General features: G+C 40.4%; 1 protein-coding gene across 7 annotated transcripts in view; it reads right to left on the bottom strand.

Moving 5' to 3' along the window:
- Window positions 1-26,597, bottom strand: part of CALD1 (caldesmon 1) — a 194,218-nt gene that overhangs the window by 12,539 nt on the left and 155,082 nt on the right. For 5 of the 7 annotated variants that reach the window (XM_086755999.1, XM_086755989.1, XM_086756018.1 and 2 more), the window contains 6 exons: window positions 18,660-18,806; window positions 15,994-17,059; window positions 15,257-15,340; window positions 10,048-10,196; window positions 6,181-6,436; window positions 4,422-4,562 (listed from right to left, as the gene is read on the bottom strand). In XM_086755999.1, coding sequence (XP_086612125.1) covers window positions 4,422-4,562; window positions 6,181-6,436; window positions 10,048-10,196; window positions 15,257-15,340; window positions 15,994-17,059; window positions 18,660-18,806 — 1,843 coding nt within the window. The remainder of the gene's footprint in view (window positions 1-4,421; window positions 4,563-6,180; window positions 6,437-10,047; window positions 10,197-15,256; window positions 15,341-15,993; window positions 17,060-18,659; window positions 18,807-26,597) is intronic. The other 2 variants (XM_086756036.1, XM_086756039.1) reach the window with 1 other exon arrangement.

Below are 26,597 nucleotides of genomic sequence, written 5' to 3'. Positions count from 1 at the left end.
CTCTGAAAAGTCAGCCTGCCAGCCTCTAATTAAACTATGACCAAAGAGAAAGAAGAAAGAACACAGGATCTCAGGCTGCATCTCTCCCACCTAACCTCAGTTGCTTGAAAGTTAAGCATTTCATCAAAATTATTCATTTTGGTTCCCTCTATAGTCAGTGGGGAGGCATATGAGTTCATCTCATCCTAGGAAATGTCTCTCTCTATTAACTACCAAAGAAGCTTAGATTAGACAACAAAATGCTTAGATGGACACCTACCCTTCTGCTGGTTAAGTCAGATGAAATGACACCAATGGACATAAATCAAAACCATGCGGAGTTTCACACTTGATTTGGGCCTTACTATACAGAGATATATGTATGGATTTATCCACATTCAATATTATACAGACATGTTTTATTCACTGATTGTGCACTGATTGTCTTGCCTATTAAAAATGCAGCTGAAGTGATGGTGTCAAAGTGCACTGTCTTCAGTGTATACATTCTCCAAGAAGAGAACAGAACAGAATGGAAGCAGAATGAGGTAAAACACAATTTGAGCCAATCACTTGGGAAAGAAAAAGCATCTAGATATTTCCAGTAAAACTTGTTTCATATAAAGGTATTAAATTATTTTTAGGAATTTTAAACTGTGTATTAGATATTATGCAACAGAAAGTGTGGTAAAATGATATGTAGAAAAACTCTTCTCAAAAAAAAATGGATAAAGGAGGAAGGGAAATAAGAAATGCATACAGAAAACAGAAATCCCTGTACTATAATTTTGCCTCAAACCCAACAGGTGGAAGAACCTAGTGGAAACCCATTTTGAGTGGTAGTCCCTGGGAGTAAAGTAGATTCTCCTTATCCTCCCTGAGTGGCTCATGTGCTTTTTTTGCTCCATTAAGCACAGTTAGGCTTTTGCCTGCTGTCAGCAGCATCTGTGTAGAGTGCACCAATTTACTCCGGTTTACCTGCCAGACTAGAGTGCTGCCATCAGCATCAAAGACGGGGGAAAAACAAATGTCACGCATCCTGTTCTTACCACTCTATGTCCCTTCTGCTGCAAGAGTAGCTCACCTAGGAGGAACCGATTGTGTGGAATCTAATTCTTTTCAGTCACTGCTCCAGCTGTCAGGTATTGAGAGCAATGATGAGATAGGACAAGACAGATCTTTACAGAAAGAAAAAAACCATCTCAAGTCCTGAAAAATCCTGTCTTCTGGCTTAGCTGTCAGCATTGCCTTGCACAGAGTGCAGGCTGCCTCATCAGCCTGTGTTTCCCAGGAGACATTTTCTGCAAAGACAGGAGAGATCCCTCAATGCCTAATGGCTTTTGCATTTCTGTAGTGGTGGAGCTCACCCCCAAGAGGAGACTAAGTATTGAAATACCCTGTTCTCTCCAGATTAACCTAGAGAATAGTTACACAATAAGTCAATAACACTCTTTCCCAAAGAAAACATGAGGAATGAACTTGTCTGAAAAGGAAAATGAACAAAGATTATTTAGGAAATCTCATTCTTCTACTGCAGCACCATTTGTGCAAACTAAACTAGGGAAAGCATGAGCTAGAGCGGGATGGAAGAGCACCAAAGATTGTTCCAGTTTTTGTCCTTAGAAAAAAAAAAAAACCAAGGGAGAGGGTAGACGCTGAACAGAGGTTTGATACTGCTGCTACTGCCCACAGAAACTCCACCAGCCCTCAGAAATCCAAGCTACTTCTGTCCCTGAGCTAGTAATGAACTTGGCCTGTATTTACTTTGCATGTTTTCTCATCACTCTCCCCTTGAAAAAGACTAGCCCTGGTGCTATCATTGGGAGGACTCTATGCTGCAGTAATAGTTCTGCTGAAGTAGTGCCTTCAGGGAAATATGGTATTTAACAGTTAAAACAATAGGAGTTGTCAACAGTGTGTAGGCTGTGATATATTAGAGGCTAGACTAGATAATCACAGTAGTTCTTTCTAAATATAAGCATGTATGTATATTATATCCATGTTTGTATACATACATTTATTTATGTGCATCCATGAGCCATGCAGTACACACAGATGAGGTCTCTCAATTCTGAGCCTGCACGTCTCGCTAGTCTATGCCCTGCCTGATGGATAAATGCAGTGTCCATGTGATGGTAACAGGTCACACTGCTTTTCAGTTTATTTCCCTTCTTTTCTTTGTTCTTCTCATTCACTTGGTAAATAGCATGCTCTACTTTCCTAATCTAAGTCACTCCCAGAAACTTCTTTTTCTTCCCAAACATTTGTCACATCAGGAAGGACAAGGAAAGAGAAAAAGAAGCTTTGCCAGATTGTGATCTCGGAGAAGTCAGAATGTGCACATGTATCATACAGCATTTTAATACTGAGCCTCCCTTTTTTCATTATTATTTCCAACCACCCACCCACAACTGTGCATTTAGAGTTCTCACATGACTCATGGCAAATCTAACCAGATGATACATTCATTAATCAAGGGAGAAAATACATGCCAGATGCTTTACAAGTAAAAAGATAACTTGGGCAGTGCATAACAGGCAACGAGAAAGCTGGGTACGAACCAGGTTAGACCAGACCTGTCCAAATGAAAGGTAACAACATATGCTGTCTTCTAAAAACTGGAGTTTGACATTAAATTTGACATCAGGTTATTAAAATGAGATTATTCTCTCCTCAGCTATGGATCACAGAAGGCCAAGGAACAGTTTAGGGTGTGAACTTCAACAGCATTACATATCTACTCTAGCCACCCACAGACACCAGACTAGAATATGTACAGTATCACCAATTTCTCAGAGAGAGAAACAAAGAAAGAGAAAAAATGTGTACAGAGTTGCATATATCAGTGTTTGTAACAAATAACTTCTACCTAACAAGCCATAAAAATCAGCAGCAATTATCACCATAAAAAAAAAACCTGGACTTTGGATACTGAACAACATTTAGAAAATTCCAGCTTTGCTCTAAAAATACACTTAGAATAGTGTAGCATCAGTCCAAAAGTTCTCTGCAAGCTGTTAACCTCCTGCCAAATCCAGTGTTTTTTCCCACTCTCCCCAAAATTATGATCTATATCTTTCTATTATGCATTTTTGAGCATAATTTCCTCTCTTCTGAGTCATCTGTGAACTAAAGCTCCAAATGTAGGTCATAACAGGCATTTCAATAAACAGAAAGAGGAAAAAGAAGCCTTCCCAGGAGGGCTAGAAAGAAGCTGTAGATTTATAGTGTCTGTTATTGACATGGTCTTTTGCAACTGAAATGGCAAGACCAGGTTTATCTAATAGGAGCAAGTCGTGAAGCTTGGCAATCTTCATTTACAGCTGTATGTATTCTGTCTTTGTATTTCAGCTTCAGATGTATCTAGAAGTCAAAAGCAAGTCCAGCCAAAAGCATTTGGACACTGTATTGGCTAGAACTGGACCCAAAACAGTATAGAGCTGAAGCTCCAGATCAGTTCAAAGTATAGCTCTCTGAGTGGCAATTAAATTTTGACCAAATGCAGTTTGTAACTCAACAAATCCAGTTCTTAATCCCATGGAGATCCACTTCATGGTCCAATGAGCTCCCACCTGATAACCTCCTGCTTGGTTCTTTTCTTCCCTAGTGCCCACTAAGTAGCCTTTTTTTTGACAAACATTTTTGATTCTTAAATGACTGATGACACAAAATGAGAAAATAATTAATAGATTTGTAGTTTGAACTTGAGCTGAGAAAGCAACAGGACTGAATACCAAAACAAAGTTCCCAATAATTTCAGTGAGGCCAGGATTTCTCTTCCATGCTGAAAGGCCATTTTATTGATTTATCTGATTTCCAATATAATATAGGACACAGAAGTGCACTTAGAAATTCCTGCAGCAACAGAATGTTTTTTTTTTTCCTGTTATATAAGAAAATGAAATTCAGCCCAGTACTTCTGGATGTTGTTTTTAGGAGGATTAGGTATAAGCTAGAACTCCCATATGGGGCAGTTTCAATTAATTATGATTAGGCTAAATATGCTTAAAGACAAAGTAATCTGGCAAGGAAGAAAGTAATTATGGATGTGGAAAGAGAGAGAGAACATTTACGATCTTTATCTACTCTAGTTCAGAAAGCACTCCTATAATAAATTAATATTGAAAATCAACACAGTAATACAGTGCTAAGTTTCCAAAATAATCTTCTCTTGAAAATTTCTCTTTATCCTTTTTGGACATTTTTGATCAACAAGAACAGGTAACTCACAGTTTTGACTCTAGTTTTAGAAAGGGTCTCTAATTTTCAATCATCCCAATGAACGAAGTCTTTCAGCTAAAGGTTTCAGGCTAAGGTCTATTTCAGAGCATTGTTCCCAGTCTAATTTCAAGTATTTACACACTGCTTTGGTGTTTGGTGTTGGTTTGGACTGCAACCCCCATTACTTTTTATGTACTATGTAGATGTTGTGGGCAGGTTACCTTGAGAGATGAACCTTTAGGACTGAAACATTTAAATGGCTTCTTCTCTTCAGATACGCCATCTTCTGGCATCTTTTGACGTTTCTCAGCAGCTTCAGCCCTTCTCCGTTCAATTTCTTCCTTCATTCTCCTCTTTTCCTCCTTAAAAAAAAAACCATGAATTGTCATTTATTCTTTCAGAAACTACATGGCTATTACAGGGCTTTGCATTCCTGCAAACATTTACCAAATTTTCTAAGAATAAATTTTTATGACAGTCAAAAAAGCTCAGTGACCTATCTGAAATCTAGCAATGTATTGCTGCTAATCCATCACAGTGTTAAGGAAGCAAGGAGACAGCTAATCAGTGCTGCTTCAGTGTCTCCTCACAGTGAAGTCACCAGATTTTTTTGCCATATAGTTCCACTTAAAGAGAGAAAAAAAACCACATTTATAAAAATACTAAAATTCAGTTTCTCTGTACCCTCATGTAGCATCTTTGTACTGTTCTTCTGTCCATCTTCTCTGGCACTTGTTGAGCCAAGGTTAATACTTCATAAGGAAAAATCTATAGATGCCCAAAAAAGTGATGATTAAATGCTTACAGTTTTCCCTCCAAAGAGACAACATGAGGTTTTACTTCATAAGCTACGTGTCAAACCAGAAGCCCTCAAAGCACAACCATTGTGAGCTCTGATGAGCAGGGTCTGGCCAACAAGATACTGTGCAATCTAAGTATCTATTGATTTCTACTGTGAAAGCTTAGTATATTAAAGCAATTGGCATTCAGTTGCCAAGCACTATTATTATTCATCTACTATTTGTTTTCCAAACTAAGATTCCTAAAGGATGCACCAGAGATTTGGAAATCCTATTAATAAAGTCCCTTGGCAGAGGAAATACAAGCAAACAGATGTGCTTGGGTACTCAATATTTAAATAGGCAAGAATATCCTCCTAATGAGATCTAGCCCATTGTAACTACATATAACATTAGCATTCCAGCTCATCTGCAGCAGACAAATTTTGACATGTCCTTGTAATTCAACTTGTGTAATGTCAAAAAGAGACCTTGAATAAATTAAGAACTCTGTGGCTATAACACTGCCCTGAACATTTTGCATCCCCAAAAAGATAAGAAATTTGCAATTGTCGCAGATGAAATCCTGACTTGTGAAGATATTTATTAGAGCCCTGCCTCTCCTGAGGCTAGAACTGTAACGTTTCTTTCTACTCTGGACGACTGCATGTTTTACCTCAGGTCTTCACTAAAGCATCTATGTGATGTGGTCACTTGATATCAAATACGTTACACTGGCAGTTAAATCTGAAGGTTAAAAAACAGGTGATTTTAATGCTGGGTAGCACATCTGAAATCGAAGTCTGTTGCGACAGATACTAAGAAACAGGGATGCCCAGAAAAGCACACAACCGAGATGGCCTAGATAAATGGTGCAATTTGAAGCAAAGTCACAGCAGCAGTTCCTCTCAGAACAACATCAGATCCAAGAAGGAGAAGCACACTTTGGCCTGTGTGCTTGGGTTTGGTCTTGCCTTCCTTGTTGCATGCTCCTTCTTCACCTACAAGCCAGTCTCCCATGGCCTCATTCTGCTCTTTTGTTAAATAGAGACCCATCAACCTCCAGCCTCAACAATTTCTTTGCCAAAAAGTGTCTGTGCGTACATCACTGTAAAGAGTTATCGACTAACACAAGGCCAGTGGAAGGAAAATAGTAACAAGGGACTAACAATAGTCCAACCTTTTCATATTTTACACTTACCTCCTCTCTGGCTTTTCTCTCAGCCTCCTCCTGCTTCTTCTTCTGCTCCTCTTCCTCCAGGATTTTCCGGCGCTCCTCCCGCCTTTTCTTCAGTTCATCCAGCTCTGCTGCCGCCTCCTGCTGCTTCTCCTTCATCTTCTCAAACTCCTCATTCCCACCTCGGCGACGGTGCTGATCTTCTAGCCGTTTTCCAACCTCTACCTGAGACCTCGGCTTCGCTTCCTCAGCATTTGCGGTCCCTTTCAAATTGGAGCGGCTGGGAAAGAAATGAAAGGGAAGATGGTGCACCATGAGTTTTCCCTTTCTGGCCAGAGCCACCCCCTGCCATGCAATCACCAGCAACACGAGAGCATGGCACTCAAAGATATTGCCTTTTAAGACCTTTTGCTCCTTGAAAACTATGACAGGCCCAAAACATTTTCATCAGGAGTTAGTAGACTGATATACTAGAAGGAGTACCTCTCTTGTCCGCTGCCAGTGAGGAAAGAGTCTCTCGTGTGCTTGTGTGCACAGGAGCTGCACCACTCTGGCCGAGAACTCAGGCCACCTCCATTTTTAAGAGAATTTAGTAACTGAGCTTGAAATATTTAACATCTCATGTAACTTCAGCAAGAGGTATCACATCTCATCACAGTCTCTATGGTACACAGTAAACTGCTACAGTTTCACACCTCTGCTCTGCATTTCGTGCAGAGAGGAAACACTTCCAAAAACATGTTAGACTTCATACAGAAAATAAAGCATTAGAAAGGTGTAACTGACTCCTCTCTGTTGATTTTAAATTAGATAAATTTACACACAAAAAACTCATAGCAAAAATATTATGTTATGCTATGCTCTGTGTAATAACAGATGCACTAATCCTTTGCTTTCAAAGGCAAGTATTTTTTATAAACCCTCTAGAAAAATACAAGCATCTTTTGGGACAGAACAAATTACTTGACTTGTGGAAAACAGAAGGAGACAAAAGAGCGGAGAGGATCTTACAGCTTCAACAGTATTTTAAAAACCTAAAAAGGTTCCTATTTAATCTATAACACCTATCATTTTAACTCTCCTAGCCTGTGTGAACAGAAACGTTTATCAGATCTTTTGCCGATGTTTTCCAGGGAAAGTATGACTTTTTTATTAAGGAACTGGAAATTATTCATTAATGGCAACTTTCCACAGGAGAAAACCAGAAGTTTTCCAACCAGCTGTAGTATATGAAACAGAAAAGAAGAATATCAAAAAACCCCACCCCAGAACGTCAAAGAATTTGCACAGATGAAGTGTAGAATTTCAACAAAGTCAGATAGCAATTACCACACCAGTGTTTAGACAAACATCTTCTCTAAGAGGTATCAGTGTGCTATTCACAAAAGACAGAAAGGGAATGTACAGGCCCCATCCCTGGAACGTTCAAGGCCAGGCTGGATGAGGCTCTGAGCAACCTGATCTAGTCAGGGATGTCCCTGCTCCTTGCAGGGGGGTTGGACTAGATGACCTTTGAAGGTCCCTTCCAACTCTAACCATTCTATGATTCTATGATTCTATACTTACACATTTAAAAAAAAAAAAAACAACACTTTCTGCTCTGTTCTGTTGGCATTTTTAAAAGCTGGATATTAATTATTTTATGAATGCAACCAGAGTGTTGCAGAGTATTTGTACCACAAGATGGTACAAACCAAGTGTTCCACCAATAACTGTTAAACTGGTAACACAGAAGAAAGGTTAGTCCTCATGATTTCAGTGCAGAAAGCCTCAATGAAATTAACAGCTACTCTCAGCTTTCAAGAGATAAAGGCTAAAGGCAGAATCCAGTCTTAACATTTCTGTTTGGAGATCCCAGGTGACTATTTTGCCCTCCTTATAAAGAAGGACATTTAAAGTTTCTAGCTTATTTTATTCCCATGCAATTTACAGGACTTCCCCTATTGGTTCTGCATAATCCAAAATAGCAAACAATAAACTGGCAGTAATTCTCCTTATTTTCCTCCACCTCCCAAACTCCTCTGTTCTCAACAAATTCTGCTAATCTCTGTTCCGTACTGGCGACATTGGGAAATTAGTATTGAGATGCTGACTGGAGGAAGGGTTTCGTAAGCGCCTCTTTGGTACTAAGAAATGAACTTGATTGCCAGCTTTCAGACAAGAAGGAAAAGGAAAGAACTGGTTTGTGGAAGCCAAAAACATCAGAACAATGTGAAAAAACATGTTACATCATATTTAGGACTTTTGCAGTCCAGTATAAGAATAGGGAGGAAGGCAGGTGGGAGGGGAGATGGGAAGGGGAAGCCATAAAATGGGTTTTTATTCTGTATTTCTCTTACTGACATAGACAAACAAGACAGAGATAAGATTTTTCTTTAGCCTCCATTACCCTATTTTATTCTCAATCCTCACCACTGAGAGTTAGCCAAGTTACATGCTTCTTAATTAGTATCTGATATGTTCATGTAAAAACAAGAAGAAAGATAGTTCCAAACAAAGCCCAACAATGTGGGGGCAACTCAATAGAAAATAGGCCAAGAACCCTAATTAAGACCTAACAACCCAATGAAAACTAGAGCCTCTGCTGATATTGCCAACCCAAGTCTTCTACTCAGCTGACAAAAGGTTATTAAACAGCTTCTTCCCACATTTGGGAAATAGAAGAAAAACAGAAGAAGAAAAAAAGGAGTGGGAACTCAAATCTACATGTTGCCACTAAGGCCTGTCTCCCACAGGAAGTAAAGCAAATGAAAACATAACAAAAATATTTTTAGAAAACCATTCTCATGTTATTGATGATGTGACCCAAGTCATGAAACAGGACAGTTCTGAGCAAGGCCGATTTCCTGCTATTCCATCTCCATCTCTGTCTGTCTTTTGGCCTTAGGTCAGGGTGTCTCCAGGGACTTTTAAACTGCATTTTATTTTGAGAAAGTTTGTTTTTCCCGGAAGAATCACGAGGGGAATGTTGAGATACAACAGCAAATCCCATCTGCTATGCACAGATTTCTCAAAGAGCCTGAAGAGCTTAACCTTTTCTTTGCCTGTGTCAGTGTAAAAGAAGAGAAGTGCAGAAGGAAAAAAAAATTAGTTTTCTAATCTACTCCTTCCTGGTTTTCTAATAAAAGGAAGAACTTCTGCTCTGCTTCATGTATCCTTTTTTAGCAGGCAGAGTACTTTTTTAATAAACTTTTCACTAGACATTTGTTACCTTCATTGAATTTCCCCATATAGCCATAAGGACAATATTTCCTTGAAATGAAAAATTAAAATCAGACTGTGATACAGCTTATAAAAAGAAAAAAAAAAAAAAGGCATTTTGGCCAGGAGAGGTTTTCAGTTACCTGAATAAGAATAACTTTTACAGAGAAGCCATTAATGTAATGGTTTGCCTTGAAATCAAGAGAGAAGCTCTTTCAAGAGCTACCAACTGGATTGTGCTCCACACTGATATGCAGAGTCTGATTAAAAGCAGGTGGGTAACTGAAAATAGGTTACTTCAGTAAAGGTTGAGATCTGACTTAAAAAATTAGAGAACACAAAATCTGGGCTGTCGTCATTATTGGTCTCTGTGCAGATATTGGAAATAAATGTCCTTCAAGGAAGGAAATCCCTAGCCAAGCAAAAATAAGCCACTTGTCTCTACAGAGTGAGCAGGGCTATTTTCATCTTCTTTCTGTACTTAATTTTGTTACTGCAACAATGTGGGGTCAGTTCATTAGGAAACGGGCCAAAAGCCTTAATTCATACCTAAGAACCCAATGAATACTAGAGTTTATTGCCAACCCAAGTCTTCTACTCAGCTGCTACAAGGGTATGAAGCAGAGACCCAGAGATGGCCCCCTGGCTCTGCTATAACATAAGCAAGCCCAATGCTATCTTGGAACTTACCCAAAAGCATTCTCAGTAGATTTAAGTTTTGGAGCAGTGAGTTCACGTTCTCCATTCTGTGCCTTTTGTTCAGGAACTCCCTTCTTACGATCCCAGATACTTTTCAATTCCTCTTTGGGTGCTTTTCCTTTATCCTTGTCATCTTTTACCTGCTCAGGACATATCGTAAATCATAGAACAAAAACAAGAAACAAACAAAAAAAAAAAAGAAGTCACAATGAGGCATTTTAAGTAACAGCTGAGGAACACAGATTTCTTGGTATTGATGATTAACTAAGCAACTGTCTTCGAAATGTCTACATGCTTTATGTTAGAAGTAGTCTGTAAAGCTCTAAACTGTGACCAATCACAACTCTGCTGTCCTGATCTGAATTTAAGATTAAGACTTCTTGAATAAAATTATCAGTCTTCTGTGAAAGTCTCTTGCAGTCACGGGATTATGTTACTACATTGCTTCATTCTGCAACTGCACCCCACTGAGGAACCTCAACCCTCTTCCCTCTCGCTGCGGCATCATTCACCTGTTGCCTATTAAGACTCTGGGCTGCAAACTCTTTGGGACGAAACATGTTGATACATTATTGGTACAAGGTTTAGGGCATTGGTGCAACAAAATTAACACACAACCTTCAACCTGATTGTCAAGTTTGCTTGACAAAGTTCATACTCTTCCCAATGTCATAGCAGCTGGGTACTTCAGAATAACAAGAATAATGGCCAAAACACAAAATTATTTTTATATCCCAGTAAAATTTACTATGACAAAAAGCACAATCCTACCAGGGGCTATTCATGGAGAGTGTTATCAGACATGAAAATGTAATCCTATAAAGAAACAAATGTTCTCTCCAGAAACACTAGAGCAAAAATTCCCTCTGTCCTTACAAAGGTTTGTCCTATAATTCTTAATGGTGATTAAGTATATTTAGTGCATGGATTTTACTCTCCAGAGTTGTGAGCTTGAAGTATTTATCAATATCACAGATGGCCTGATCCAAACATGCTGGGTCATGGCTAGATGCTGATAAGAGGAGGAGGACATGGATTGATTTAAGTTCTTTATCCTCAGATAGAATTATTCCCACTCCATTAGCTAGCCTACAAGCCTAAAGAAACTTTCAACAGCAACAGATGAAACATTTACCTCCAAAATATTTCACTTTTCCCCCAGCTCTACCATGTTGGAGGAAGATTCTAGCTGTCAAGCAAGAAATACTTTCTGTGAAAAATTCACATGAAGACCCTTAGAAAAAAAAAAACTTTTGTCCCTTGGAAAACTGTTGCCATCTCATTTGCTAACTAGAAAGAAAAATAACTTCCATAACAGTCCTGTCTGCAACACAACTGCTTTTATGACATTCCAAGCCCCACTTTGAAGTAAAAAACTAATACACACACTCATTCCCAAATCAAATAAAATTTCTATCCTTCCTCATCAAAGAAGAACTTCTGGAGATGCAATACCTTTACCAACAATCTTCAAAGTCAAGATTCTCCTAAGGCGTTGAATTAAGCTGAGTGAAGTTCCAAACTCAGCCTCTGACTTTACCTGAGGCCAGTTTGCTTGCTTACAGAAACCGATACGATGGACAATGCCAGGGGGGCACATGCTACAACTGAGTACTGGGTAGTTAAACTACTCCAGCAAATTTACCACTGGTGAAGGATATTGGACACAACTCACAGAGGCATTTGCTCTGTCCTGAGAGAAGGCAGTGGCAGTGCAGACTTTCCCCACCCTCTCCTTCCAACAAGCTTTAGCCACAACCTGGCAGAAGTGCCCTGACAAGCAAGAAAGGAGTTTGGTTTCCATGACTGTGCATTCTTTGGCTGTGATGCTGTAACTGCTAGCAAACAAGGCCATTATTACTAGCAGCCTCAAGGAATGGTTTTCTGTTTTCTAGGAGCTGGGCTGAGACAACTAGGGCTATTCATTGAGCCTAATGAATGCCATCAGGCAGTAACATCTTTTGGGTGCTCCCAAATCTGGGCAAAATTGTAGCTAGTGACCACGTTCACAGCAAAAATCTCTGCTGCCTGTTAGCAATCTCCTAACCCTTCAGTCCCAGTCAGAGTGATACTGAAGCCGGCAATGTTGATTGTTGCAAGATTTCGCATGCCAAGATGTCTGTTTTGGGATTTTGAGAGCATAGGATTTCCTTTGCTGAGATTTTCATCAAAACCTTTCGAAGTCTCATTGAAAAGCCAATACTTCCAGCTGCCTCATGTATTGAAGTCCACTGGGGAGGGTCCTGTCTCTTACATCTTAATTGAAATCACTGAGAAAACTAATATTAAAACAATATAGTTTAAAAATTAATAGGTTAGGAAATAGCTTTTCAGAGCCAGTAAGATTTATGGTAACATGTCTACATTTGAGAAAACCATTAAGACAGCTTGGCCTCTTTATTCAAAAAGATGATAAAATATGATATTACAGAAACATTTCACGGCTTTTGGGCCCAATCCTTCTCCTACTATTTTTAATGCCAAAACAGAGATTGACTAGCATAGAAACAGAAACTATTATGTCCCATTCCAAAGGCAGGCAACAGAAAAAGTACTTTCCCTTGTCTCAGTGCTTCCCGAAATTACAGGCTAATTCATCTTCTGCTGAATTCAATAACAAGGACTACACTGACTCCAGTTGGAATAGACAGGTGGTATTACCTGGACTGAAAACAATTCACATGCTCTCACAAATCTTCACCATCGAGTCAAGATAGAATACGATCAAAAGCATGTTTAGCTAATTTCCAACTTTATTTGTTTACATTTTAATCCTTCTCTACACTGCTTTTTTTCTTGTTGGGGTCTTATGCTAATATTTGAGAGCTGACATTTCTAAATCTAGAGTTCAAATACCTTCAGACTGCAGTGAATCAGTTACTGAGGTTGGGGCCATTTGGCAAACTTGATTCCTTATTTTGGCTCAATTACTTGGTGACTTAAAAGCTGTGGGCATCTGGGTCTAGGGCTTCCATTTAGAGCCAACTACCATACCCTAATACCATGAGAAAAGCAACTGTTGCGGCCCGTCTAGCCAAACTGGAAGCAGGAAATACCAGGAGTCTCACGTCATGAGAAAGCTTGTTCTTATGAACTTTCCAGGCCACTTTTGAGAACCAAAAATTGCAGGGCATTTCAGAAAAGGAGAAAGATTTTGCTTGCTAATTTGATCGAAACCTGAACTTTGAGGGCCAGATTTTTGGTCACATTAAGAAAGAACATGTGCTTGTGCTGCACAAACACAAAACCAAAATCTGATTATGCAGCTACACTGTATTCCTTCAGGATCTTTTTCATTATGTACTGCCATCCTCTTAACTGCACATATGGTTCAGAAATAGGCTTCATTGAATTTGTACATCCTTGAAGGGGGATGGGGAGTAGAGATTGGGAGCCTGATCTTGACTTGGTTTAAAGTCAGAGATTGTCAACTTTTCTTCAGAACCCAAGAAGCAACAACTGAGACTTTCTAAACCGAGTAAGACTCTTTGAATGCTCAGTATGATACACATGAAAAAGATTTACCTTTCAGTGGATGGGTATTCAGCACTGCACTAAAAGTGACACTCTATTAAATTGTCTTGAGCATCCAAAAATGGAAGCACTAAAACCACAAGTCATTTTAAAAAGTTTTGCCAATTTCCTGCAATAATCTTGCCCTGTGGCTATGGTTTAAAAGCATGGTAAGTGCTCCAGTGAGAGTTGACTGAGCTCCACATAAAGACAAGAACAATGACTGTGTCTCAAGTCCCTTCTCAAATCAATATTTGTGGTCAGTTACAGCCTCCTTTTTATATGTACTTGTAATATTCAAAGATCATGTGCAACAGTGAATATTAGAATCTGATTCTGTCTTATGAAGAATTCTTAATATAATCCATCTTTTTTTTTTTTTTTTTGCTTTTGCAATTGCATTAATTTAAAGTAGAGTAATTGTTTTGTTTTTCCAGTGCACTATTCTGAAGCATCTCCATTAGGTCTTATTTGACTCTTCTCCTTTCTAGAATAATTTATTCTAGTGTTGCCAGTCTCTCTTCCTGTTCATTAGGAAGCTTTCTTCTAACTGTCTTCATCACTTCATTCCCCTTTTCAATCTCACGTGTACCTCACTCAAAATATGTTACTTTGTCCAGGCAACTGGACATTAACCTTGTGGCATGATTTTCCTTCTTCATTCTCTGAGGGTGAGCTAAGCATCTACAGCATGTTCCAAATTAATCCAACAACTAAGGACCCTCTACAACCAGACTCTCTACAACCCTCAGTGCTCCCAAGCAGCTGGACAGGCAGTAAGCTGCCTGTTACTAGATCTCTCCACTGTGGCTCCCTTTAAGTCACACAGAGGTGGCTGAACTCAAATAAGTCCAAACATCTAAGGTCTTGACTAGTCTCGATGCCTCATTAGAATCCGAGGGTATTTTGATACCTGCTACATTGGACCAAAAGCACAGTTGCTACATAACATTGAACATGGCTCCCTGTGTCCAGCTGTAACCTGAAAAGTAAATGGTCCCCAAATCTTATTTACTTACCATACAGTAAAACATCATGGCACCAGCTCCTGTGCTTACAGTGGAAATGCAATGCAGTAAATTTTGTAGATTTTCTCTTTAAAACAAAAGAAGAATCTTGGGTATGCACAGTTTATATCATGGGGCATTGCAGTTTAGGGGAAAATCATTAGTTAAGGCAGTCAGGTGGCCAAGGGGCCTAGATTATTATTATTATTATTATTATTATTATTATTATTATTATTATTATTATTATTATTATTATTATTATTATTATTATTATTATTATTATTATTGTAAGAGTAGGTCTTGGTCACAGGGAAAAAGTTCACAGTAAAGTGGGAGAAAACCAGGGAAGGATGATTAGTTGATACAGTCCTGAAAAATTCATCCCTAGGGTGCAAACCATCCTTGCATTATTGACCAAACTGAGTTTCCTGAAATATTTGCTCTAAGACAAAGAGAACTTGCTTCTAAACCCCAGAAGAACAAAATACTTAAGCATTTACATTATTTTAAGCACATAAGTAGATTCATCCCTATTTATTTCAGCAGGATTACCCATGTTCTTGAAGTGAAGCACATGCTTAAGTACTTTGCTGAACAAGCAACTTTCTGTTACAGGTCCCTTATTTATTTTCTTATCTTGAGTTTCCCTACAACGTCTAAATCAATAGTTTACAAGTTACCTGATCTTTTTTGGAGGTAGGTCGGAGCTTCTCATCTGGCAACTTTTCCTTTTTAGCTTCCACTTTAGCCTCTTTTTCTTCCCCCTTCGTTTTTGAGGTTTTAATATTTTTTTTTAATATGAAAACATTGCATCTGATTGCATTTTTGTTTCGCCACACAGTGTTCATGTACCAATCCTGTGTGCAGCCACATCTCCATCATATGCTGCTGTGCCCACATCTCCGTGTGCAGTTGTGCCCCCTCCACCCTCTCCAAATACTCCCATTCTCCAATCTGGGCCTTTCTCCCTTGCGTGGCATCATGCTCACAAGTCCCAGCAGAGAACCCTCTCTTGTGATTGCATATAGCACACACATTCTTCACAGAGTTTACCAGGTGCTCATAATATTTTGTGCCAAGATGTGTCTGCCTCCACCCCATGTGTTACTACATTAGGCCAGTTTACAGCAGCTGAGAAAAAAAGGCAGCAAAAAAAAAAACATGCAGAGGTCTGAACATGCAAGGTTTTCTTTGAACAACGGAGTGAGGTCAGGCATGTTGTGCACTGCATTATTGGTAAGCAGAAGTAAGGAGCTTTTTTAAAAAAAAAAGAGATAACAAGTGAGGGAGCACAAGTATTAGTCATTTCAATGCAGGAATAGATTTGTGAGGAAATTCCAATTCAATTTTTTTTTTCTTGCATTACATTTATCACAAACCACAGGTGTCTTATTTTGGTGCAAAATGTTTACTGTACCTGTTTTCTTAGGAAAGCTGCTTGAGGTTTTTCCTCTTGTACTTTCTTCTCTTTTACCTGTTTATCTTCTATTTTCTTTTCTCCTATCTTTTGTTTTTCCTTTAATTTCTCTGCTTCTAGCTTAGCCTTTTCTTCAGCTGCCCTCTTTTCCTGTTCTGCCTTAGCCCTTGCTCTTTCCTCAGCTGCCCTCTTCTCCTCTTCTGCTTTAGCCCTCGCTCTTTCCTCAGCTGCCCTCTTCTCCTCTTCTGCTTTAGCCCTCGCTCTTTCCTCAGCTGCCCTCTTCTCCTCTTCTGCCTTAGCCCTCTCTCTTTCCTCAGCTGCCTTCTTCTCCTCTTCTGCCTTAGCCCTCTCTCTTTCCTCAGCTGCCTTCTTCTCCTCCTCTGCTTTCTGTTTTTCCTCAGCTGCCTTCTTTTCTTCCTCTGCTTTTAACCTCTCCCTTTCTTCTGCCTCAAGTTTCTCCCTTTCTTCTGCTTTCTTCCTTTCTTCCTCAGCCTTTTCCTCATTCCTAAGTTTTTCTTTATCTACAGCATCAGTTATACTCTGCTCCCCTTCTGGCACAGCATTTGTATTATTCTCTGCTTTGTGTTCCTCCACATTTATAGGTACATTTTTTGTTTCTACTGCCTCTTCTTTATCTGTGGATTTTTCTGCTGTCACATCTACCTGATTTTCCTCTACAGGGACCTCCTTCGGTTTCTCCTGCTGTACTTCCTCCTTGTCTTTTTCTTCTTTTTTTTCCTCTTCTTCTCCATCTTGCCTCCAGTTATTCCTTTGGTATGATTTGGTAACCGTTTCCGTTTCCTCAATCTCATAGCGTCCTGGGCGTGTTTCAGCCTTTTCCTCTTTCTCCGTGGTCTCATTTTCCTCCACATTGTTTACTTCTCTTCTGCTAGGCATTGACAAGCTCCCATCTGTGATCGTGGGGTCAAATTCCTTTTGACGTTCCAGGGCTTCCTGTAGACGTTTTTGGCGTCTCTCCTCCCGTCTTGCCAGTCTCTCCAACAGTGCAGCTTCGTCATCTGCTCCCCTTGTGGTTGCAGCACGCTTGGTTTCATCTTCTGCCACACTGTACAAAAGTGACAATTTTGCATTAAAAAATAAAAAATATTTCTAACAATGTATGCACTTAGCTGTTTCTAGGAGAAAAAGCTTGCTGTAACATCATTCCATGGTTTGAATACACAACAGGTTGCATACTTCAAAATTTAGCAAAATGGTTCTGGGGATTAATTTTGGCATTTCTACATGTATAGGAATGCAGTGTTACACAATGTCAGAGCCTGGAAAGGTTCCCTTACAGGCCAGCTCCAACAGCCGCTGAAGCTCCCAGGAGTCTTACTGACCTTGGTAGGCACTGGAATGGTCCCTGACACTTGGAGCAGCTGAAATATGAACAGGCCTGAAAAATTCATCCTCCCACTCTGCACCCCGCAGCAGGATACTTGGAAGACCTTAACTTGCTTTAAGGCCACCTTCAGCTTGGCCTGAGGCATATATGTCTTATGCATGGTCTTCCCATTAGGCAAAATTTTTTAAGATGCTACACAAGCAAGATACTTTCTGACTACAATGAACTCTAGCAACGAGAAGCTACTCCTGTTTGGAAACGACATCCAGAGATAGAGTTCATAATGGGATAGCCTGGCAATTAAGGGTGCTGTCAGGTTGTGATTTTTTGCACAAGGACAATAATCTTAGAAAATGGAATGAGCACAGTACCTAATTTAAGACATGCTATTCAATATCCGTAGGTATCAGGACTGTATCTCGCCCTCAGTACCTGGAGGTTTTTGACTCCTTTAAAACCCAGCTGTTTAATTCTACTGTGTGCAGGTTTTTTCCCTCTTTCTAGCTTTTTTTTTTTTTTCTCTATTGCGGAAAAAGATTATAATCTACAATCAGAAATGTTGCTGTTTTCTTATCTATACCCATTCTCCTTGTCTTTAATAGAATGCTACTTGTGCTCAGTATGTATTAGCTTGGTATCACAATGTTTATTTCTGGTCTCTTTTATCAATTGTGTTATGGCTACTGGAAATATGGATATACTATTTGTGACTACGTGAAACTGAAGAAATGATGGGCAGACTGGAAGGCCAGCTCTGCTCACTCAGCTTGTGACAAGTGGTGCCTCACTGCATAAACTTTGCTGCTGCTTATAGCTGTATGACCCTGACAATGCCAGATGAGGGCTGAGGTCTGGCGCTTACACTCAGCACCTTGCAGGCACGTTTCAGCTGCAACTCCAGACCTGGGTGCCCACCAATCCCATGTGCCTTGACTCCACGACACCATGGCCTCTGTAAGCAGGACAAAAGATGTGGATGTTCTTGAGGCCAGACACAGTCAGGTCTGAGGGAATCTGACAGCAGGATGTATCAGAGGTGTTTCCCTCCATGAGCCCCAGCTGAGGTACCCCATAAACAGCCCTGAGAACACCCTGGGAATGGGTCCTGAGCATGGCCTCAAGCCTAGCTTCATGATGCTCCCACCTCACTGCACAGACAATGCCAGCGGTGCTCCTCACAGTGTTAGGTCATCTCCAGAGCAAGGATGGCCAAACCTGGTCCTTAAAATTTAAGTAGCAAAACAGACCTCTTCAAGATATTTCTCTACTCTGAACAAAATTACTGTTGACTTGTGAGTTAACAACATCAGACGTTTACCTGTTTTGGGCATTAACTTCTGATTTCTCTGTTACATCTCCTGATAGATCTCCTTCTTCCTTTTGCCGCAGCCTCTCCTGTCGAGCACGTCGGCGACGTTCTCTGGCGGCTTCCTCCTCATCATCATCATTTCTCTGGTAGGACAGCCTGCAACAGAGCATTAGGGACAGGTAAACAAAGGGGCTATAGCACATAGAACACTGTGACTGAAAAATTACAAAAAACAGTTCCCCAGAGCACAGTAAGCATGGCTGCAGTGGCTGCTCCGTACACAGTTTAGAAAATATGCTGTAAAGTTGAGATGCATAGTTTCAAAGCTTGGGTTTGCTTTCTTTTTCAGAAATTAACTTGACAAAACCATCACAGAGAAAGCAGCAACCACATCACACTGTCAGTTTGCTCCTAGAAAATACCAAGACCATAAAAGCCCAGATCCGCAGCTGAGCAAGCGTCCTGCCAGACTGCACCGTGATCCTGCCGGAATACACACAGCAGCATTTGAGCAGACTATCACTCAAGCCCGTGTAACTGAAATTGCACTTAGCCAAGCAGTTTTTCATTAGTCACCTCTAAATATAACATGCTGAAAATGGTGACAATATTCTAAAACTGAAAGACTAGAAAGCAGGGAGACACAAGTATGACAATGGCTCTCAGTGGTTGGTTCTGAGTGCCAAACATCTGACACCTACAAAATTTTTGTGAGTCCGGAGCCCTGCCAGGCCAAATCATACAAGATGGCTGCTGTGATGAAGGCTACAGCTGAGAACCCATTGTGTTCATCTAACTCAACAGATGATTCCATTTAGTTTCATCCTACTTGAAAAGGAAATAAAGACATTACAATCCTAATAATCCTGCGGCCCATTCAAATCTTTGCTGAGGTGCATTGTTACTGTGTGAGATAAAGGGAAAGGCCTGCATTCCTCTTATCTTTTTGTGCAGGGAAAGTGAAATAGGAAGCGAACACATGCTAGACCTAGTCAGGACATTCATTTACTTTGCTTCCAGCAATGGTCTGATACATAATGGTTAAGAAGTCTCCCTTCCTTACGTAGTCACGCATTTAAGTTAGCTGTACAATCATGTGCGCAGAGAAACAAAGAGCTCTGCACTGAGTAAAAACAGGCACAGTTAAAGCTTGCATTTCAAGCAATATTTTAACAGTAAAAGCAACTAAAACATTTTGATTTAGTCATGAATCAGACTCATTGGGTCCAAGCCTCTCCCATCACCTTGTTCTGGTACTACTTTTCTCCTTTGCTGAAAGAAGCGTGAAAGCATAGTTTCAGCAGAGATCCAAATATCCGAATTTTGCTTTAAAAACTGAAAACAGAAGTTAAAAGCCCAACACAGCTGAGCCACTTGCCAGACCTAGAACAGCTTTTTCATCCTCAGTGCATTGAAGGATTTGCTTTGCTGCTGTCATGCTCCACTTCAAGAGCCTGCAACGTTTTCTTTGTAAAAACAGCTCCTCTCAAAGAGAGTAAGAACCATAAGCAGCACGGCCACAAAGGATCACAGCAGGGGGAAGAGGAAGAAAGGAAGGAGATGAATTAAAAGCACTAGAGGTGACGCACGGAAGGCAAGTAAAGACACTTCCTGTCATTTGTAAGCAATTTAAAGGGGGATCAACATTTCATTTAGGTCTAGAACTGAAAGCATATGAGTACTATAATAAAGCAATAGGGTCTTTAATTTGCAGAAGAAACAGACCCTCTCTGGAATAAAACTTCAATAGCAGACTGACCACAGAAAGCCCACTCGTTAGTAAGATCTTCTGGCTGCAAGACGTCTATGATCTTTTTAGCTCTGAATTCCAAATGTAAGGGCACATGAGAGGGTACACAACTCTCATGTTGGCAGCTGGATAATGGCCACAACTGAGTCGATTCCCAGTGCCTATGGCTCAGGATTTGTCTTTGCAGTAAGACCACAGTAGGATGAAGCAGTTTATTCTGCTCTCTGTACCCACACAGAACACTCCTACACAGCAAGGAGAACAACCACTTTTAAAAGCCTCTTTAAAATGCTTTTTAAAAACCACCAGTTGCTCAGAAAACTAAAAAAGGAAAGAAAAAAAAATACCCTTAGCAAAAAACTCCTACAAAATGGGATTCATTAAATAAGTCAAATGAAAACAGATATGTATTTCCTATCCTTGGCCACTTATCACATAGATGATCTGTTAAGAAAACTGATAATCTCTCTCAATAGCCTTTTAAGCGTATCCACCGCCTCACTGCATATCACAGTGGTTTTCTGCAGTGAGCAAGTACACCGGATACAGGCTCCACCCATAAGGATCACCTTAAGTATTCAATTCTGTTCACCAGCACAAATGCATGAAACATCCCCAATAGTCTGGATATGGTCATATCAACAGCTAATAGCAGTATTTTAAAGATCTGTATCATATTTTCTTTACAGTTATGTTAATACTGCTTCCCCATTTGTACTTCTACAGGCTGTTTTGCTTGCCTCAGAAATACAGGCTTTGGTGGAGGAGACCTAACCAGCCATCACAGCCTGACAGTAGAGCAGGCTGAAAATGCAGGTTGATGTTGGCTATGTTAATTAATAAGCTAATGACCGAGCTGTGAGCAAACTGACAGGAGGATCATTTATGAAACAATTCAACATAGTCACTTTAACTGCCATTGGCTTTTCATGAGAAATTCAGTCATAGGAAAGATGGTGCAAGTTTGACATATGCCATTTCTGCTCATTAAAAATTTGCTCTTCTGACTACAGTGTTCATCTCACAATTCTCTCAATCTTCATGCACTGAGTTCGCTCGCCCTAACTTGGCTGGCACATCATTCTTTTCCTTAGTTATCTAAGCTGCCTCCTCCTCCTCTGCCGCCTAGGGTGTTAAACTAATTTCACATAGAAAGTAAACCACAGGCAGACACATGAATTCATGCACCTTCCACTGGGAGTGGGAAGACTGACCCTCACTCTCTCACTGTTACAACTCTCCCTAGCTACCCATCACAACCAAAATCAATTTAGGAGCTCTTCAGGGCTTATCTTCCACTTGCCTACTTCTTTTGACATTCTTTAGATCAAGAGTAAACAAATAATAAAAAGTATGACTCCAAGATTTCAGCTCTGTATATCAGACAGATGGAAATCTGATGATCCACGCTGGCCTGTGTTGTTTCTCCACCCCTGGAGAGCAGCCTTGCTGCCCAGCATGCATACACACCCTGCAACTAAATTAAACTAACCTCATATCCATTCATCACTTTCCACATAACTGTTCAAAGTCTTTGCAGACAAGTCTTTCTACAGTTAGCTGTTCTAGCTATCTTGGGCAATGAGAGCACAGCACAGCATGATCTCAAAGATGTATGCCAAGCCTTCTGATACATGACACCTCTTATTAAATATTCAGATGAAAAGATGATGACTTGCAAACCGTCCTACACCTTGTTACCAAAGATAGCATGCTCTTGGTCTAAATGTCAACTAAAAGAAAAAAAAAATAATAGCAAGAGTGTTGGCTGCTTCTCCTGTTACCTTCTCTACGTTTCTGACATGAGAAAAAGCAGTATACCTCTGTGCTTTATTGTTAAGTTGTTCTAGCAAAGCATCAGTGCTGAGTCTATCACACTTCCTATGCAGCACAATTCTGTACAGGAGACCAAACATCTCATCTATGCCAGAGGACATTTCCCACCACACTAGGTAGGGATAACAATTAAAATCAGCCCTTTTGCCCTGTTGAGCGGGATACATTTATATCTCCAAGACTGAAATCTGAAATCCCAAACCTGATGAAGTCAACAACAAATCTCCTGATTATTTGAGTAAGTGTAAAATATTACTCTCGAGCTGAATGGGGGGACCCTACAGCCTAGAGTCAAAAACAACTCTGCTGGATTGGGAATATAGGTGATGGCAATATAGATGATGAGGCCATGTACCTCAGAACTTCTTTGGAGACTTTCATCACCCTCTCTATTTTACATTGAGCACTGAATTTAAACAAAGGTATAACCCAGTAAGAAACTTGGTAATAGCTAGGATGATTATGAGGCTGAAACCATTTAATACATTCCAGCTTCAACTGGTTTCCACTTGAAACTGCAAATCAGTTCAAACATTTTGTAAGGCACTTTGGTTTTAGAGTTTCTTGCCCAGTACTACTACACTATTATTATTGTCTGATTTATGACAGCACTGAAATTTCCTGATCAAGCTCAAGGGCTTGCTACAGTAGGCATTTTATAAAGATAGGGGAAGATCTGGTCCTTGTTCTAAGCAGTGTGTATTCTGATTAAAAAGAAACTTAATAATTTGTAGCACTACCTGTCCTCCGTGAGTTATAAGCTAAAACTGATGCATCTAATTCTTTTTCATTTTTGACAGGGGTATAAAAAAAATGTCTACTTTAAGCTGGGTCACACTACTCCGTTCTAGAGGAGGCAGGGAGAAAGAAGAGCTGTGGATCTGAGCTTTGACTCCACCTCAAGGGTGTCAGAAATATGTGACAAAAATCCAAATAGAACAAAAGCCTTTAAGACTAGATTTTTAACTTAAACAGATAGCCCAGATATGCCTCTTCTTTCCGCTGTGATTCACTCAAAGGCCAGTCTGTTTTCCCTTTCCGTTGCCTGCAAAAACACCTTGCATTCATAGTACTGCCCTTCCAACATGTACCTCAATTAGATGTACCTGTATCTATTCAGTATGCTCTTTCCCATGCAACTTGGTTATCTAGAAGTCTTTACACTGAGTACAGATTGATTTCTCTGTGGTCCACCCCCCCAAAAAATGAGATAATTCATCCTATATCAAACTGCTTCACTTTCACTTGCAACCTAACCTACTTCTAAGACCTTCACCCTTCTTTACCTAACACCACAGCAGCTGAAGTGATATATGTTATATATCACCAAATTTATGGCAGATGGAGTCAGTAAAATGTCCTCAATGACAAATTTCACTGCCAGACTCACTCTATAGAAGCTGCATTTGTTGGCCTTCTGCACTCTTAGAAAGCCTTTCTATTTACCCAGGCTTTTCCTGAAAGGATGGGTGGGGTGAGGACAGACTCCGTTATAATACCCACTGGAGAGTGCTCTTTGTGTCACTGTTGATATTCAGTCCCATTTTGTTTATGATTGCATGTTTTTAATTTTTTTATTGTTCTTTTAATTCATGTTATGATAGACACGCTTCAAAACGTGAATATAAACAACTGATCAATCTTCACCTCAAAAAAAAAAAAACCATAACAAATGCACGTGCTTCCAGAGGATTATGCCTCTGTCAAGCTTTGCGTGTCAAATGTCAGCTGTATTTCATTCAAGACATATCTAAAAATGTGGTGAATGGTGGGGGGCAGTTGTGGGGAAAACTATTTCTTCCAATTATTTCTCTACAATTCAGTGAGAGCTGCCAGCATTCTGCTCAGACCTGCTCAAGAAGATTCATTTTTATGAGGGAATGAGCAGAATTTCAGTCCAAAATACTCATGTTTCAAAAAGATGTAGTGAGTGAAAACAGGGGATTATGCTGGAGACATGCAGACATGCCACCACAGTTCTCAGTCCAATGTTCTGCATGAATGCTGTTATTAACACTCATAGTTTTCACATATTTCTCAATTTGACATGCACCATTTTTATTCAGATTGTAGGAATGTCGGAGAGACAAGTGGATAAAATTAACCAATGGCTGGAAATTAAACCCAGACAAATTAAAACTGGAAATGAAGCATGTTTTTAACATTGAGAGTGATTAAATATACAAGAAATTATGGAACATTGATCTCTTGCATCTCCACATTAAGACAGATGCCTTTTTGGAAGTTATACTACAGTAAAATACCAATTCTTGGGCAACTATAGACATAACTTGCTGAAATTCCATTATCTCTTAGGTACAGAAAGTTAGACTAGATTATTCAGTGGTACCTGCTGGACTTAACACTACAGCCTTCCATTTACAGAAGGTATATGCCTTCTCATTTTGCCCATAATTTGTCCCTGTCTCACAAATATTTTTACTCTTTTCACCCACACATTCTCCGGAGCTACACAGCCTATACTCCTAAGTAAGCAAATTACACATATAGCCACATAATTCTCATACTCTCAAAATAAAGAGATGGAGACAACTTTCAATATATTCCCTTCTCGTTGACATCATTTTCACACTGTGTGTTTCTAATATCCTTTCTTAATTTTCATAGCTCAAAAGAGTTCAAATATCATTACTTTTCTGTTGGGTAATCACTTATTCCATGGGTTAGCAGAAGAACATTCCTTCTGTCAGATCTGGCATCCTTAATTTCCAACCACACCTTTAGAAGCCTTTCTCCTACTCTAAAACTCGATCTAAAATATCTAAAAGATAAAACAATGTGCATTTTAACAATTGATTTTTTGCTTCAGCTGAGCAAAAACTTTAGATTATTTACATTGGTTAAGAATCTGGCTGTGAGATTATTTTGTTAGCATGACAAAACAGATAAGTACGGGAAAGAAGAGGTGTCATAGTTCAGCCCTGAGCAGGACCAGACTTCTCAGTCTCTCTCTCACTCCCCCCACCCTCCGAGAGAATAGGGGGAGATGATATAAGAAAAACGGCCTGAGGTTTGAGATAAGGACAGGGAGAAATCCTTAAAGTTACTGTTACAGGCAAAACAGACTCGACTTGGGGAAAAATACTCATTTATTTCTAAAACTAGCAGGAGAATGAGACAGGGAACAAGATAGCCTCCCCCTCCACCCCTCCTGGGCTTAACATTATCTCTACTACCTTCCCCCCCACCCCGAGCGGCACAGCGGGGAAGAGGAAATGGGGGTCGCGGTCAGTTCATCATGCGTTGTTTTACACTGCTGCTTCATAGTCGGGGGAAGAACTCCTCCCATTCCTCCTCCGCTCCATCATGGGGTCCCTCCCACGGGCCACAATCCTTTGTGGAACTGCTCAGGCGTGGGTCATCTCTTCCACGGAGTGCAGTCTCTACAGAACAGCTGTCCCAGCGGGCCCTCCACGGGCCACAGCCTCCTTCAGGCCTCCACCTGCTCCGGCGTGGGGTCCTCCATGGGCTGCAGGTGGATCTCTGCCCCTCCGTGGACCTCCATGGGCTGCAGGGGGACAACCTGCTCCCACCATGGTCATCACCACAGGCTGCAGCGGAATCTTGGCCAGGAGCCACATTACTCCTCCTCCTCCTTCTGAACTGACCTTGGCATCTGCAGCCGTTCCTCACAACAGGCTGGCAGACGCCTCTCAGGATCCTTTTTACATCTTATTCACTTCTCATCTCCTCTCCACTTCTTGCAGCCAGGCCGGGCCGAGTTGGGCCCAGTCGGCTGCCCGGCGGGAGGCCAGAGGGTGAGGCCTGCAAGGCCCACAAGGCTCATGCCTCCCCCTCTCTGCCCCCGCTCAGCTGCTTCACATCTTCTCTCCCCTTTTTTTTTCTGTTTTCCCCTTCTTAAATACGTTATTGCAGTCGCATTATCATGCGACATTCTGCTACCAATTGGCTCGGCCTTGGTCCGCCCTAGGCCCGGCCGAGTCCACTGAACAAAGGGGAGCAACTTCTAGCAGTTTCCTACAGAAGCTACCACCTTAGGCCCCCCTCTCACTTAACAAAACCAGAACAAGAGGTATTTGGAGAGGTCCAGCTTCTGCACATTCTTCTTTACGGTTCCTTTCCTTTTGATGTTTTTGCCATTCAGTTTTTTTTTCACACATAGGGGAAGAGTAGGTACACTCATCCCTTCAAGAGTCTGATTCCAAAAAACTAAGGTGCAAGCAATCCACATGGAAGAATGAAGTATAAAAAGTGATACACAAGAAAAAAAACAGAAGGGAAAATGACTCCATACTGACGACAAAAATATTTGGTGACTACCAACTAATTCATGCCAAAAGTAGCCAAGGATTTTATTTCATTGCTGAAGATGGCACTGA

Source organism: Chlamydotis macqueenii, chromosome 1, assembly GCF_036417535.1.
Source record: "Chlamydotis macqueenii isolate bChlMac1 chromosome 1, bChlMac1.mat, whole genome shotgun sequence".
Classification (NCBI taxonomy): domain Eukaryota; kingdom Metazoa; phylum Chordata; class Aves; order Otidiformes; family Otididae; genus Chlamydotis; species Chlamydotis macqueenii.
Note: the sequence above shows the minus strand (reverse complement) of the source record. Positions and strands in the feature narration are given on the sequence as shown.